Here is a 14,976-nt window from a genome sequence, read left to right as displayed (position 1 = left end):
ATCATCGCAAACACTCACCCAAGACTTGGACAGCGCGACGTTCTCCTAATCCGTCCACTTCTTCCGTACCATGCCCGAACTGCCGTCATTAGCCGGCTGCGACGACTCACCGACCACCCCTTTACCCTTGCCCCTCTTCTTCTTCGGTGCGCCTCGATCCCGACCTACTCCATCTGTTTGAATGGGAGAGTCCGCATCCTCAAGATCTATCCCCAACTCCTCTAAGGAAAAAGTTTCAACGTATTGCGTCTCTGCTGGGCTCGATGTTTGGGAAGAAGCAGTAAAAAAAGTCAACACTGGGGCGATAGACATTGTCCCCCCTACCCCCCGCATCCCCTGCAGTCCCGGCTGCATCCCCGGCATCCCCTGCATCCCCGGCTGCCACCCCGGCATCACCTGCATCCCCGGCATACACCCTGACATCATCTGCATCCCCGGCACCCCCTGCACGCCCTGCCAGCCCTGCACCCCTGCCACCCCGGCATACTACCCCCAGTTGCCATCCTCAGCATCATCTGCGGCTAAGGGTACATATTGTAGTACCCGCTAGACCTGCCCACGGTTCATGAACCGGCGGTTTCGGTTCTGAACCGGCGGTTTTGGTTCGGAACCGCCGGTTCCGGTTTTGGGAAATATGGAACCGGAACCGAACCGTGAGGCTGTTTCAAGGTTTCGGTTTCGGTTCGAAAACCGGCGGTTTCGGTTTCGGTTCCGAACCGCCGGTTTTCAGGCGGTTCATAGCGGTTTAGGTTCGGTTTTGCGGTTTCACGGTTTTTTTCCTTAAATTTTTTTTGTCATATAGTTTGAAATTATAAAATAAATTGGAACAGGGAAATGGATAGTTTAAATTGAGAGATTGAAGAGAGAAATTCTTGTTAACACTAAAATGAGGCGAGTGTAAGTGAGGATAGAGAGGAGAATTTATAGATAAATATAGAGAGAAATGAGATCCAATTTGAATTTAAAATAAACATTTAAGAATAAATAAATAAATAAATAAATAAAAGAAATGGTGTTTTGTGCAATCAAATAGTGCAGCCATCGCCAACCGCCAACCAATCAATTTTGAAGACTCAACTAATCAATTTTGAAGACTACAAATTCATTAACCAATGTTAATTTGAGTATTATGCTTTATTTAAAGTAATCAATTCTTCTAAGTTTTATTAAAAAATGTTCGATAAATATTTATTAATAATGATTCATACTCCATAGACTCCATACGTAAAAAACTATGTTAATTAATAAAATCGGAAATAGTATTATAAAGTTATTACCATAACCATACTCCATAGACTCCATCTTGTAATTTAGTTATTTTTATTTGGTTATCTTTTCTCTTATGTTTTCCAAATTACAATCCAATTTTACCAAATAGTATTATAAAGTTATTTTTGCTATAAAATTTTGTCCCACATTATTGTTTCTACAGATATTACCAAATCTAAAAATGAAATTTACTTATATAAATATAAACCTCATAAACCGGATCATTAAATAATTTTTTATTTAATGGTGTATAGTTTTAATATAAGGATTAACTATGTTTAAATTTATCATTGCATTGGCGGTTCGGAACCGTGAAACCGACGGTTCGGAACCGTCCGGAACCGGCGGTTCGGTCGCGGTTTCGGTTCGAAAAATTTGGAACCTCAACCGAACCACGGTTCTAAAATTCACGGTTTCGGTTTGAGATATTTTTCACGGTTTCGGTTCGGAACCATAACCGCCGGTTACGGTTTCGGTTTTAACCGCCGGTTCTGTAAACCTTGGGCAGTTCTAGTACCCGCCCATCGGACCTCATCCACCTCCCACGGGTACCGTGGTAGTTTGCGACCCGCTCGTCACTGGAGGAGAGTCGTTGTTGTTCTCCATTTCGCATTATTGTTCTTGTACAGAAATTAAAAGAGAGAGAAAACTCGTTAAAACAAGTGGTGCAAATGAAAATGACGTGCAGATCGCGTATATATAGAGTTTCAAAAATTAAAAATAAATAAATAAATAAAATAGCGTTGGCCGATCGCTAGCCGATCGGGCGCCTACAATGGCGGCCAGCGGATCGGCTAGCCCATCGGCCAGTGCCCGGAAATCAGCGTGGGCTAGCCGATGGCTCGCCGAATCACCGCTCGCCGGTCCCAATGGTCGTCTAGCGGACCGGCCAGCGCCCGGGAATCGGCTAGCTGGCCCGCTAGCCGCCATTGGAAATGCTCTAAGAAATGTTAAGAAAAGTTGGTTGAAAATGATAGTGGAATGTGAGACCCACTTTTTTATATTTGGTTTTATAATAAAATGTGAGTTAAGTGAGTTAGTGGAATGTGGGATCTACTTACCATTTATGGTAAAAATGAAGTGTGACAACTATTGAGGGACGGACCGAAATAGAAAAGAATGACGATTAATCGGGGACGGAGGGAGTATACCCCAAATACTTTTTTTTAACATTAACTTTCTATTTTCATAAAAAAAATCCATATTAAACTATAAATAATAACGAGTCTTAGTATTCATTAACACTTTCAATTACTATCAATTTAGCTTTAAAGCTCGTGATATCCTAAAAGTCTTTATTTTTAAGAAGGATTTGGAATATGCTACTAAGACCCCTACTCTACTAATTTATTCCATCAACTTTTCTATAATTGTTTTAAAACACGAGCTGAGTTGAATTGAGATCGATATTCATGGTGAGATGGAGATGTAGTAGTTATTTATATTTTGAAAAATTCCCTAATGATGTTGAATTAAAATTTTATTCAAAAATTCAAATTAGATTCAGTTTTAATTGATGTCAAATTCTAAATGATGTACAACGTTTATTTTTAATGAATTTGAACGTAATCTAGGATAAGTTAATTGCCTGAGTTGTGGAAATTTGTCAGTAGATGTTGAAGATAGCTACGTAATTTTTTTTGAAATAACAATAATTGAAAATTTCCTCAGAAAATCCTAATGCAAACTTCAACCTAAGTGCGAATTGTAATTTTATAATTTATCTATCATGGGCAAATCAAGAACAGATACAAATCCAAATAGTCAAATCTCGTCATTTATTGTAGTCATTGCAATATCCTAAGAATCAATGAAAAAAAATTTCAAGGAATCATCACAAGGGCAGAAATGGGAATTCACCATACCGCGAGGTTTCATAGGTCGGATACTGCAGCTGCTCTCAAATTCCAAACTAGCCCTCTGCTACCTGCTACATGTATGGTTGTCCATCTATCCTCAAGTTAAAGCCTGTATTCTACTTACTCTGTTTATGTGCACTATAACGAGGGCTCTGTCTTCCTTTTTGGTAGTCTTGGCAAGGGCATCACAGTTTTAGCGCTTACGCTTGTAGATGATGTTTTGATCGCTGTCAGAAGAATTTGGCGAGGTGATATTATTCTTGGCAGTCTTGGCCGGAGCATCACAACTCCCGCGCTTACGCTTGGAGATGATGTTATGATCCTTGTCAGCAGCTTTTGGTGAGGTGGTATTCTTGTTGGCATCCTTGCTTGAACCTCCAGTCGGAGAGGTGATATTATTCTTGGCAGTCTTGGCAAGGGCATCACAAGTCTCGCGCTTATGCTTGGAGCTGATATTATGATAGTTGTCAGCAGCATTTGGAGAGGAGATATTGTTGTTGGCATCCTTGCTCGAACCTCCAGGCTGTTCTTTTAGTATGTCTTTCACGAAAAACTTCAACCTCCACAGCGTTGATTCACTCTGTGCTCGAAGAGAGAGATGTGTTATTATATGTGCCAAAAAACAAAGTAGAGTGTTGATCAGAGAGAGAGAGAGAGAGACCTGAGCATTGATATCAAGCTCCACCTCTTCATCATTTGCTTGGAAGTCGAGGTTACCTTGAGCTACGATCTCCAGTGCCTTATTGAGATCTTCGGGAGATAAGTTGGCGAGAGCAATTCCTAGCTTTCTTTTTTCCATTATGGTTATGTTCCTGGAGGAATTAGCTCATTGAAACGTGTTAGATAAAATTACATGGCATTTTTGCAAGGCGATTTTAAACAAGAAAGTGGATTGAAGAGTGACAACTGTAAATTGCAGCACAGATGCATAAACACTATCAACAAAATAAAACAAGTCCGATTTAAACCCTTTTGCTAAGATTAGAACAGAAAGCTTGAGAGACAAAAAAAAGTTAAATCATGTCAAGACACATTCTTATAGACGATTTATTTGTGATATTAAGCGAGGATGGAATAAAGAAGGGACGAAGAACCAACTATCTCTGACAGGAAAATTTTATAGTTAGTAGTTACACCTATTATTGTTCTCCTTCAATGTCTATGCCAGGATGAACTCGAAAAAGGTTGAATTGGTAGGGGGGTGTTTGGGGGGGGGGGGGGGGGGGGTTTACAAGTATAAAGCAACTTTAGTATAGATCCTTGTAGATGAGTGTGTTGCTTAGTCTCAATGGACGAGTTAGAAAGCAGTCCAAAAATATACTCAACAAGCATCCACATTTACTAACCTGCACTGTTTAACAACCATTTCTCGGAGCTCGTCTATATGCATATCAATGTCATAAAGCTGAAACACATTTAGGAAAATTGCACATTAATGATCACGAACATCTAACATCTACATGATTCCACAAAATCTCTTTTATTCATGTGCTAAAAAATTAAAAATTTATCTTACCTCAGTACTTATTTCCCTGGCCAGCTTCGCATGAAAAGCCTCCAGAGCAAGCTGCATGTTTGCTTTTGCTTCAGCTTCCTCCTGTTCTCGTCTTTCTTCCTAAAATACAGATGTACGATCAATAGATCTCAAATACATTACAAGTATAAGTTGCTTTTGGAATATTAGGATGACCAGCTAATGTGAAGGTCTATGTTGGGGCCTGAAAGTACCCCAGAATTACCTCTTCTGTAACTTTTGGCAAAAACTTTAGCCACTTCTCCTCAAAAATTTCTAGTAATCGCACTGCCTTTTTATGAACTTCACTCTTTTCATCATTGTACTTCATTGCATTTTTAAAAACCAATCGCACATCAGCACATATCTCGCGAACATGCTTGTATCCAGTACCATCATTGGTTTCCATTTGGTTTTTTATAGTACTGAAATCCATTGGTCTGTCAATGATCTGAAACATGAAGATCACTCCAGGTATAAAATGAGACATATAAGGCACTGATTGTAAATGTTAACTCCTATAAAATATTTACAAAATTTCCAAATGGGTGAAGAGTGGACGTAGGTGTATCATAATTTGAACATTCAATAATAATATGCAGAGCTGCTTCCCATACTGGCACAAAACCTATGGTAGAAATTCAATTCTGAGAAAGCTAAATTACGTCTCAATGGTTAACTTGCACGGAAGAACTACTTTGCACAATTATCAACTGTGAAGTCATTCTAGTACTGTCATAAAATCACCATAGATGCTGGTTTAATATAATCAATATGTGCTTAATCAGATGCTTCTAGAATCCATTCTAAAGAAATTCTCAAGCTTTCCAGACTTGTAATGTACTAACGCAGTAAGCAAATCCTTGACCCATGGACCATTGTACATGATCTTTGAAGTATGTAAGTCCTTGTTTTACTTTCTGAGTGATTGTGTTCATATCTGCGATTTAGGAAATAAAAATATACACAATATACAAGTTTGAAGTTTCTAACTGAGTTGAGAAGGCAAGATCAATAGCTACAAACCTTGTAAACTAGCATCAATGTATATCTTTCACTTGCATTTTTTTTTTTTGAGTAAAGAATCTAGGAGGCTTTACCTTATAGTAATCATTCAACGCAAGTCCTGCAACATCTACTGGGTGCATAAAGGGCCAAGCCAACTTCTGCAGCCCCGTGATCTAAACACTAGAAAAGGCACATGATAAATCTTTTCTATCCCATAAATCATATTGTTTATATGGAAATGAGTTTGGAAAAATAAATAGCAGCACAAAAAAGGTTCTTTAAATTTACTAGGCACATAAACCAGGAGTATATTCTAGCAGAAGCTGGAAGCTGTAGTGAAAATCCCATTGCATGTCATATCATGACACTGTTCAGTAACTTAACTCAAGCGACTTGCCTGACGAAATACACTTCCAAACTGGCGCATAAGGTCTTGCATTCTCTTAGCAGCAGCAGCTTCTCTACGTGAAGCATCCTGTTGTAGTCTTTTCATGCTATAAACATGCTTCTCCTTTTCCTTTTCCTTCTCCTTTACTTTCGAAGTGTTTCTGGAAGTGCTTGGTTGCTTTGTAGTTGCACTTGAGTAAAACTGTTCAACTTCATTTACTCTTTGCTCAAGCTGCAAGATGGAGAATAGCTTAAGACAAGCAAACTATGGCTTGAGAATACGCATGCAACACATATAACGGTTGTGGCATTAGACTGAGCAAGTGAAGCAATTGAATTCTGCATTCTGCGGAAAAGAATATAGGCCAGCAGGTAATAAAGGTAATAAACGAGTTGGCTCTAGCTAAGATCTTAAAAACATATATGAGTGCCATTTTAATCTACTTTTACTAAAAACATCTAAAATTTCATAGTATGAATATACAATAAAACGACATCATTGCATCATGTAGGCTGAGTACTCAGTTCATCATAAACTGAACGAGAATGCTTACTTGCTCAACCTTCGCGAACAGCTCATCAACCGTAGCCATATCTTCTACGTTGGTTGCGCCATTCATTGATGCATTCACCAGATCCATCTAAGCAAATGAACTAAGTTTAGTTCCGATTACCAATTTAACACTGCAAACAAGATACTTTAATCCCATCCTAATTTTAAGTTACAAAAAATGGTTCTTCAAAATTTGCTACAGAAATCCATTAAAGACACTCATAAGCCCCTTCAGTTTTACTCCCGAATCAACGCTCAAACATCAGAAGTACTCCAATTGCAACAAACCAAGCTAAATTCAGCTCAGAACCGAATAAAATTTATTAAATTTACGAAGATCATTAGCTCAATCATAGGTAAGCACGATAAGACAATGCTGATTTCCTATACAACGAGTAATGCATAATAATTTACCACATGATTGCAAAATACATCACACAAAGCTTGAATTAGCCTACACAGATTCGAAAAAAGTTGATTTTACTAAGATAAACGAACCGAGCTGGATTTCATTCATTAAAAACAAATGAACAAGCACATGTACGATGCCGAATTTCCAGTTATACAGTTTACCATTCGATTGCTGATCACAATTCGAGAAATTTAAATTCGAAATAAGTGAACAAATTGGAGCTACCGTGGCTTAGATATTTGGAGTGGTTGTGTGTGTAGAAAGATGAATCTGCTATTGCGCCGGCCTCTTCGACGAGATCCGCCTTGCCTTCTTCCACTTATTCAACGTTTCATCGCCGGCGGCGGCGATGGCGGCTGTTTTTGGGGAATTATAGTTTGGATAGCAATATTATTATACACTGTGTATAAATCTTGGTACTGTCAATTAGTAAACATATTTATCAAACTTTAAGATTTTATCAATACTTTTTCAATATTTATATAACTATAGATTAATAATTGACTGTTTTATTGAAATGTCAAATTGTATTCAATTGATAATCCATCTATTGTATTATAGCAAACTTAATTTACTTTTGCCCAAAGAGATGTATTATTATATGCATGAATCATAGTAGTACTTAATGATTTTCATAAATACAATTACTTTTATAATAACACTTTTCAATTGTGCAAATAAAATTTGATTTTTTCATAAATAAATAATGAATTTTATCTTACAAATATTGTAAAAAAATCAACTTAATAAGTACTATAGTACTTGATAAAATTAAACTTACGATTAACTAAGGGCATTAATTATGCACTGACTCAACGCAATGCCCTAACCTTCGTGCATGGAGGGCGAACCGCGTAGAAGTTGTCGGCTTGGCGTGCGTGGCATATGATGTGTGTGGCAGTTCGTGCATCACGCGTTTGGCTTAATAATTTTAAAAGAAAAAACTCGATTTGTTGTTATTATTTTTTTCTAATTTTATTCGTTTTTTGAGTATTTCGAATATTTTTTTTGAAAAAAATAGTCGTTCCAACGACTCTCCTCATATTATGATAAATTAAAAGCATCGCCAATGACGAGTCCACGCACACCCCTACATCAACACGCGTGCACAGACGGACCAACTCGATGTGGTGGCATATGAATGTGTGTGATGGGCAGTGTATCTTGCTACATGCAGCGAGTCTGGCCAATACCGTGATGTGTGTTTGACTTAATTAATTTTAAAATTCAAATATTCAAAAAAAAATTCTAATTTTGGCCATTTTTCAACCGTTTTGAATACTACAGAATTAATTTTGTACAATAGTCGTTCCAACTATTTTTTTTTTTCTAAACCCTAAATGAGACCAAACGACAAGAGCTTTTTCCGTTGCAGAAATGTACGTCGTCGATAATACACTACAAAAACATTGGCAATTTCCATTCATAGTAATAGGATACACAATCCACGTTATTAACCAAATATTTAGGTCTCTTTCATAGTTTCTAATTCTATTGATGTTTCAAATTGGAGTATGTCATAAATTCATTCAAAACAATACTTTTAAATCTACTAAATAGTCATACAAGTCCAAACTAAAAGTGAGGAGCAAGGGAAGAAAATGAAGATCTTCACTTTCTCCACAAAAAGAAGAGTCTCCACACTAATGAGCAGGAAATCATCAGCGCCCGGGGACGAGATTCCAAGCTCTACGCACCATGTCATCATCTACAAACGGCCGCAGAGACCACATCTGGCAATAGGTCTCCAGTTCTTCTTGTGGAGACTTGAGGTTGAGGGAGGAGACTATTTGGTCCTGCAAAGCACGATAGGTCAACAAACGCCTAGTGATTTTTGTGGCCAGCAAAAGGCGAAGGACGTCTACCTGCATTGTGTAGTCTTGTTTCACCATACTGTATATGATAGCCATCATGCTACCATAGTCTTCAAGATCAGGTCTTCCCTGATCTTGCTCAGTCGAAGTAATAAATGAATTCAAGTAGAAACTAATATCTTCTTCATCTTTCTCGGTTGCAGTTTGCTCAGATGCAGCAATACATAAATCTGAGTTGAAACTACTATCTTTTCTATTGTTATCGTTTGAAGTTTGCACGACGGTTGCTGCATTTCCCAGAAAGGATTTGAGTTCATCGACAACAACTTTAGCTGCAGCATCATATTCAGTTTCAACAATTAGCTAAACTCAGAAAACCATAAAAAAATAAGTATAGACGACCTTGCAGATACACGAAAGTCGCAAAGAAAAGTAATCGTGCAGATTTGAGATTTTATAACAGTTCTATATCAAAAGAGATTCCGGGGAATAAAGAAAATATGAGAAAGAGCTACCTTTACTTATGTAGTCTTGAAGTCCAAGATGGCTTGTATGCACTTCTGCAAGATATTCACAAATTATCGAGGAAAACAGTAGAACCAACAAGATTGAGTCGCAAAAACAAAGCAATCGCAACACTGGCAATTACTACAAAACAACAAGAATCTATAGAGAGAGCAGTTTTTAAGATTGAATCGTGAACATGCATGCTGTTATGTGTATCCCGACCACTCAATTGACACTAACAGAAACAGCACGAAATAGCAATGAACACACATCTCGTTGTTGCTCTCTTCACTCCATAACACCAACAAGTCTATCATGATTGTAACCACATAAGAATATCGATGTTTAGTCCTAGCACAGAACAAAAAAGGACCTTCGGAAAGAGAGAGGGATGAGAAGGTAATTTTATATGTAGATTGTTGGCACATACATATAAAAAATGCCAGATTTCCAGTAGCGTTCATCTTCACTCATGAATTACGATGGACCATATTTAGTTCTATATACCAGATGAATGCTGTAACAGACTTACACTTCCTCACATTTTGTACCCGGTCATGATTGTTGGCACATCCAGCTTGAAAATAAGACTGAACCCTTCTCGTTCTGTGAGCATTGAGAATGCGCTCCACCAATGCAGAAGTCGTATCAATTGGAGGCCGTCTTAAGAACCCTGCCCAGATAATTTTTGCTTATCATCTAAGATCATTCATCAATTAATTATTACATGATCGGAATCAATCTGTCCGACTCTCCAATTGCTACTCAGGAAGATTCACTCACCAAGAGCTTGCTGAAAGCTGACAAGAAACCGGCTACCCACGGGCACTAGTTCATCAAATTGTGCGATCCTAGCATCGAAGAAAGGCAATGGGTGAGGCTCACACCCAAAAGATGACCATAAATACAATTAGCAACTGAAATCTCAAGTGCAAAAGAGTTGAATCAAACCTCATCATGAAATCTGAATATATAGCAACGATTTCCTCCATCGATTCTCTCTGCAAATGCTCTCCATTTTCCATTCTGCACTGAAAATGTTTATCAATACAGATGGACTCAACCACAACACAGAATCACAAAGTTATTCAATAACCCATCTTTCATGTTACAATGCTAAACGGTGAAACCCAGTCTCGTATAGGTAAGGCCGGGATTCAATGCCCATCCACACTCCCCAGCTCAAAAAATAAAAATAAAGATAAATAAAAGCTAAAGGGCTCCCCTTGACGGAGAAACATCACCGAGCAAATATACTACATTAGCAATTCACTTCCATGAACGCAGTTGAAGATAAGGAGCCCTAAATTCAACATTTACAAACGTTATCACACAAAAAGCTCAAAATGTGTGCTCTTGAGTTTAACCATCAATTTCTATACACTAGTAATCATAAAAGGCAAAATTCTATGTTGATTTACACACTAGCTAGCTCCATCAGATGTAATCCTCATTGAATTCCTTTCACATCCAAGACCCCTAATTTAACCAATAAAAAAACAAGACTACATACACTCAACCGCAACACCATAACCGCTAAGCAACAATCATTCAAATTGAACAACATAAATTGGAATAAAAAAATCACCTCCACCAATACAAGTACTCGAAATCAAGACGATGATATCCCCCAATTCAGATGATACCCAAAAGTGAAGGTTTTTGCAAATTAAATATTTTAATTTCTTTGTAAATTCTCCGCTGCGATATAGCTGCCGCTGATTGTAAAATAAAACCTCACAATTTTAGGAAATCCCAATATGGCAATGTCAATTCTAGAGAGAGAGGAGAGTAAAGCCCAATATAAACCCTAGAGACAAAGGTGTAAAACGAGAGAGAGGAGAGTAAAGCCCAAGAGAGAGAAACAAAAAAAAGGGGCATTCCGAGAATTGAACTCGGGACCTCTCGCACCCTAAGCGAGAATCATACCACTAGACCAAATGCCCATTGATGGTAGAATCCTCGCTAACATACACTATATATATAAAAATAAAACCCTCGCATTCTATCAAAGGGTTTTATACTACTGAAATCGGAAGCATAATTTCTAGCTCGAGGAGGAAAATGGCGAGAGCTGCAATGTTCCGTTTGCTTAGATCTCAGTCTAAAACCTTCTATTCAGGTTCTCTATCTCAGTCATTCATGATTTTTCAAACTCTCCATATTGTAGCTTACTTGATTTCATCTCTGATTCTCTACTGTTCGTAGTATATAATTTTTCAGCTGAATTTTATTTTCTCCGGCTAATTGTGTGTCGTTCTTTCGATAATTTATGTCGAAGAGAATAGGAGAATGATTCTAGCTCTTTTATATCTGGAAATTAGAAATGTAAAATTGGGCAGAAATTGGGGTCGTTGCAGTAAGGAACAAAAATAGGGATATTGGGGCTCGCCTTTTCTTTGAATCAGATACACAATTTTCAAAATCTGAGTGGGTTTGGCCAGTTAAGAATCCATATTTAATCACTTGTTTCCCCCAAATAGAACTTTAGGAGGAATTCATAGTATTTTTGGCAGTGAGTTGGTGTTAAAGACTAGTTTTTCCCCAGTCAAGTAGTGATCAAGTTAGTTGTCACCATAATAGTTGGAGAGATATTGACAGTTTGCATCGAGTTAGTTCCCATTTTTATGTTTTCATGAGATCAAGCATCGAATTGTTTGAATGTGCATTAAACGTAACCTAACAACGCGTTTCTGTATCACGTAGAGCCTGATTCAGTTGTACTAGATATGTATATATGTTAACTGAATTATTACTTATGCTGTGATCTTAGAGTTTTTCCATCGTTTCTCTCCAACTCTCTGCTGTGTGTGTCTGTCATGGTCATTTTATGCGTATTCATGTGTTGAACCCATTTCCGTTGTGCTCGAGGATGATTGTATATAGATTAGCTGAAATTTGCTTCTCCTGTGAGGTAGTGTTTTTCTAATAGTCTCTCCCCAACTCTGCGATGTGTCTCGCCTGCTCATTATACGCGTATTTATGTCAACGTCTCTATTGCTGCTTCCTTATGGGACCTTACTTTGTCTTAAGATGTATAGGTAGCAAAAACTTGCAGCTGAAAATGGGGAGTCATATTCAGACTAAATGAAAATAGTAGTTGGAAGCGAGCATGCGTTTTAGGACTAGCTCCTTATATTCATATAATCTTACAATTTAATCCAAGCTGATACTGCTTGGTCGTTGCTATCTGGCTAAACTTGGTAATTCGACATTGCAAAACTAGGTTTCTTTATCGTTGTAATTTATACTGTTGTTCTTTGCATCAGGCAACCACCTCCCTAGGGTTGGTCCGTGGGCCAATACACTATGCTCCAAAACCAATGCCAACTCTGCAGTGCTGTTTTCTTCCGTACAGAGACGATTTATATCTCGATCAGCTGCAGTAGCAGACAGGAACAAGATTAGTATTGGGCATGAAAACAGGGGAGAAGAGGGAAGTAATATCAAGAACTATGAGGTTGTTTACAACGGTCCTATATCAAATACAATCAAGAAAGTGAAGCTCCTCTCACTCTCAACCTGCTGCCTCTCAGTGTCACTAGGCCCCATCGTCACATTAATGACATCTGAAGCCTCGAATGTGATTCTAAAGGGCGCAGTTGCATCTTCGGTCATATTCTTAAGTGCTTCAACCACTGGTGCCCTTCACTGGTTTGTGAGCCCTTATGTCCACAGACTCAGATGGCAGCCTGGCTCTGACAGCTTCGAGGTCGACATGATGTCGTGGCTGGGCACATATTTAACAAGGACCATCATGTTTGCAGATATCCGACCTGCAGAGACCCAGAGGCCATATGTATCATTCAAGGCTAATGGCAATTTCTACTACATCGATGAAGAGCATTGTGATAACAAGGCATTGCTAGCAAGGTTGAACCCTCATGACCGGTCTCGTGATACTGCTTTCAAGAACTTGTGAGGTTCCATATTTACAGCTGTAGCTCTCCTCCTTTCTCCGCATGAACTCATGCAAAACTCTCCCGTGAAGTTTCAGCCTTCAGGTGTGAAATAAGGTTATCCCGGTATGTCACAAGGATTACCCCTCTTTTCAAGCAGACATATATCCATGGCAAAAAACATATGTTTCTGCAATTTTGACCGGATCTCCTCTAATTTTACATGAAGATGTTCCTCTGTGTGAATTCTTTTTTGCGTTTACATGAAACTGCTTTTATCGGTATGGTTTTTATGCAGTCGGCCTAGCTTCTCTCTCGTTAACATCCTCAGTTATAAACTAGTTCTTGATTTGACCCCTATATAGATGATTGATGTAATGCTTTTCTATTTAAAGTGTTTGCCTTTGAAGTTGAGTTTCAAATGAGATGACATACATATCATAAAATTCAGACACTAAATGATGAGTTAGGTTGCCTATTTTTCCTAGAATGTGGAAGGATTGAACCTTAGGTTTTCTTCTATGACAAAAGTTATAGCTATAGAAATGTGAACGAAGCTCGGTTTTGTGTCTCTAAACCCTCATTCTTTGCCCGCCATGTGTCCATCTAACGCAACCCAGTTCTAAATGATGAGTTAGGTTGCCTATTATTTCCTAGGATTGGAACTTATGTTTTCTTCTATGGCAAAAGTAATAGCTATAGAAATGTGAACGAAGCTCGGTTTTGTGTCTCTAAACCATGTTCTTTGCACGTTGTGTGTGTATCTAACTCGACCCCTTGTTCTTTGCTCGCCGTGTGTATATTATCATCTTATTTGATTATAAGGTTGAATTGTCTTGAGAGATGTTGATATCGGAGCAGTGAGTTCTTTTTTTTCTCTTTTTCTTCTCTTTTTTTCCAGAAGAAATTGTATAGTTTGAAAAATATTTTCTAGTCGTTTGTTTGATAGAGAGAATTCGTTGTGTAGCATTACATCAAATCAATTTGACTAATCTGTTTTATTTTCCTTAAATTCCACTAAATGCTTGATCTTGGTAAAGTTTATGTTCCAAGTCACTGCAAGTCCAAGAATTCAAGACATTACTTGGAGAAAGTGTAATACGTATTCAAGAAGAGTTTAATGATAAAAGATTAATGAAAATAATAAGGTAAATATGTAGATGGCATCAAATAAAAGAAAAACTTATTCCTTTTTTACAGGGGAATTTTCTATCTATTTATTACTTCCTTTTGGTTCATATCATTCGACATATATGTGGGATGTAAATAGTCCCATTCTCCTAAATAATTTGTCTGAAAAAAAGGAGCCAACTGCTCCCTCCGTCTCATTAAAGATTGACTCACTTTCCTTTTTTGTTTGTCCCAACCAAGATGACTCATTACTTAAAATGGAAACACCTTTATCTCTATTTTATTCACTCTTTTTTACTTTACTCTCTCCTTTTAACACACAAAATATAACTGCATAAAATCTCGTGTCGCTCAAGGAAAGAGTCATCTTCCTCGGGACGGAGGGAGTAAATTAGAACGGATGAAGTATTATTCAAAACAATATTAGAGTCTAGAACTTTGCAGCAAATAAATCCATTCCGCACGCAAACAAAATGGTTGAAGACTGACGCCCTAAAGCAGTCAAAGGGTTGGAATATTTTTGGCCCCATTTCTAGAATAATGGACCACCACAATTACAATCACCATTTATTAGAAGCCCAATTACATACTTATATCAATAAATATTACTACTATTTACTAGCT

General features: G+C 37.9%; 3 protein-coding genes and 1 non-coding gene across 5 annotated transcripts; 1 reads left to right on the top strand and 3 right to left on the bottom strand.

The window, feature by feature from the left end:
• Positions 1–2,964: 2,964 nt before the first annotated feature.
• Positions 2,965–7,416, bottom strand: LOC125200739 (transcription factor GTE6-like). The gene is made up of 9 exons (XM_048098520.2): positions 7,227–7,416; positions 6,591–6,677; positions 6,047–6,268; positions 5,742–5,822; positions 4,868–5,092; positions 4,645–4,743; positions 4,475–4,533; positions 3,790–3,940; positions 2,965–3,708 (listed from the first exon to the last, which is right to left on the bottom strand). Exons 2-9 carry the CDS (start codon positions 6,675–6,677, stop codon positions 3,322–3,324), a joined length of 1,311 nt encoding a protein of 436 aa, XP_047954477.1. The 5' UTR covers positions 7,227–7,416; the 3' UTR covers positions 2,965–3,321.
• A 976-nt stretch (positions 7,417–8,392) lies between these two features.
• On the bottom strand, positions 8,393–11,050 carry LOC125201207 (FAD-binding protein). Of its 2 annotated transcripts, none has more exons than XM_048099225.2 (7): positions 10,911–11,050; positions 10,274–10,348; positions 10,106–10,173; positions 9,855–9,995; positions 9,331–9,372; positions 8,867–9,147; positions 8,393–8,797 (listed from the first exon to the last, which is right to left on the bottom strand). In XM_048099225.2, exons 2-7 carry the CDS (start codon positions 10,345–10,347, stop codon positions 8,663–8,665), a joined length of 741 nt encoding a protein of 246 aa, XP_047955182.1. In that variant the 5' UTR covers position 10,348; positions 10,911–11,050; the 3' UTR covers positions 8,393–8,662. The 2 variants fall into 2 exon arrangements, with proteins under 2 accessions (XP_047955182.1, XP_047955183.1); XM_048099226.2 differs by having other exon boundaries at positions 10,274–10,353; positions 10,911–11,038.
• Positions 11,051–11,196: 146 nt separating this feature from the next.
• On the bottom strand, positions 11,197–11,268 carry TRNAP-AGG (transfer RNA proline (anticodon AGG)). The gene has a single exon. It is a non-coding gene; the product is annotated as a tRNA-Pro (tRNA).
• A 4-nt stretch (positions 11,269–11,272) lies between these two features.
• On the top strand, positions 11,273–13,505 carry LOC125201206 (uncharacterized). The gene is made up of 2 exons (XM_048099224.2): positions 11,273–11,444; positions 12,592–13,505. The coding sequence occupies exons 1-2, from the start codon at positions 11,273–11,275 to the stop codon at positions 13,242–13,244; spliced, it is 825 nt and encodes a 274-aa protein (XP_047955181.2). The 3' UTR covers positions 13,245–13,505.
• Positions 13,506–14,976: the final 1,471 nt, after the last annotated feature.

This window comes from Salvia hispanica, chromosome 2 (genome assembly GCF_029641045.1).
Source record: "Salvia hispanica isolate PSC_SH4W2 chromosome 2, Shi_PSC_v1, whole genome shotgun sequence".
Taxonomy (NCBI): domain Eukaryota; kingdom Viridiplantae; phylum Streptophyta; class Magnoliopsida; order Lamiales; family Lamiaceae; genus Salvia; species Salvia hispanica.
This window is presented reverse-complemented; position numbering and strand designations above follow the sequence as displayed.

Excerpts from the sequence above, each read along its gene's own strand:
- LOC125200739 (XM_048098520.2), bottom strand. The coding sequence starts at position 6,677 with ATGGATCTGGTGAATGCATCAATGAATGGCGCAACCAACGTAGAAGAT. Across the intron at positions 5,093-5,741 it reads CGTTGAATGATTACTATAAG|ATCATTGACAGACCAATGGA; the intron begins GTAAAGCCTCCT and ends TTCATGTTTCAG. Across the intron at positions 3,941-4,474 it reads ATGGTTGTTAAACAGTGCAG|GAACATAACCATAATGGAAA; the intron begins GTTAGTAAATGT and ends TAATTCCTCCAG.
- LOC125201207 (XM_048099225.2), bottom strand. The coding sequence starts at position 10,347 with ATGGAAAATGGAGAGCATTTGCAGAGAGAATCGATGGAGGAAATCGTT. Across the intron at positions 9,996-10,105 it reads CAGCTTTCAGCAAGCTCTTG|GGTTCTTAAGACGGCCTCCA; the intron begins GTGAGTGAATCT and ends TTATCTGGGCAG. Across the intron at positions 9,148-9,330 it reads TCAAGACTACATAAGTAAAG|CTAAAGTTGTTGTCGATGAA; the intron begins GTAGCTCTTTCT and ends ATGATGCTGCAG.
- LOC125201206 (XM_048099224.2), top strand. The coding sequence starts at position 11,273 with ATGGTAGAATCCTCGCTAACATACACTATATATATAAAAATAAAACCC. Across the intron at positions 11,445-12,591 it reads GTCTAAAACCTTCTATTCAG|GCAACCACCTCCCTAGGGTT; the intron begins GTTCTCTATCTC and ends TCTTTGCATCAG.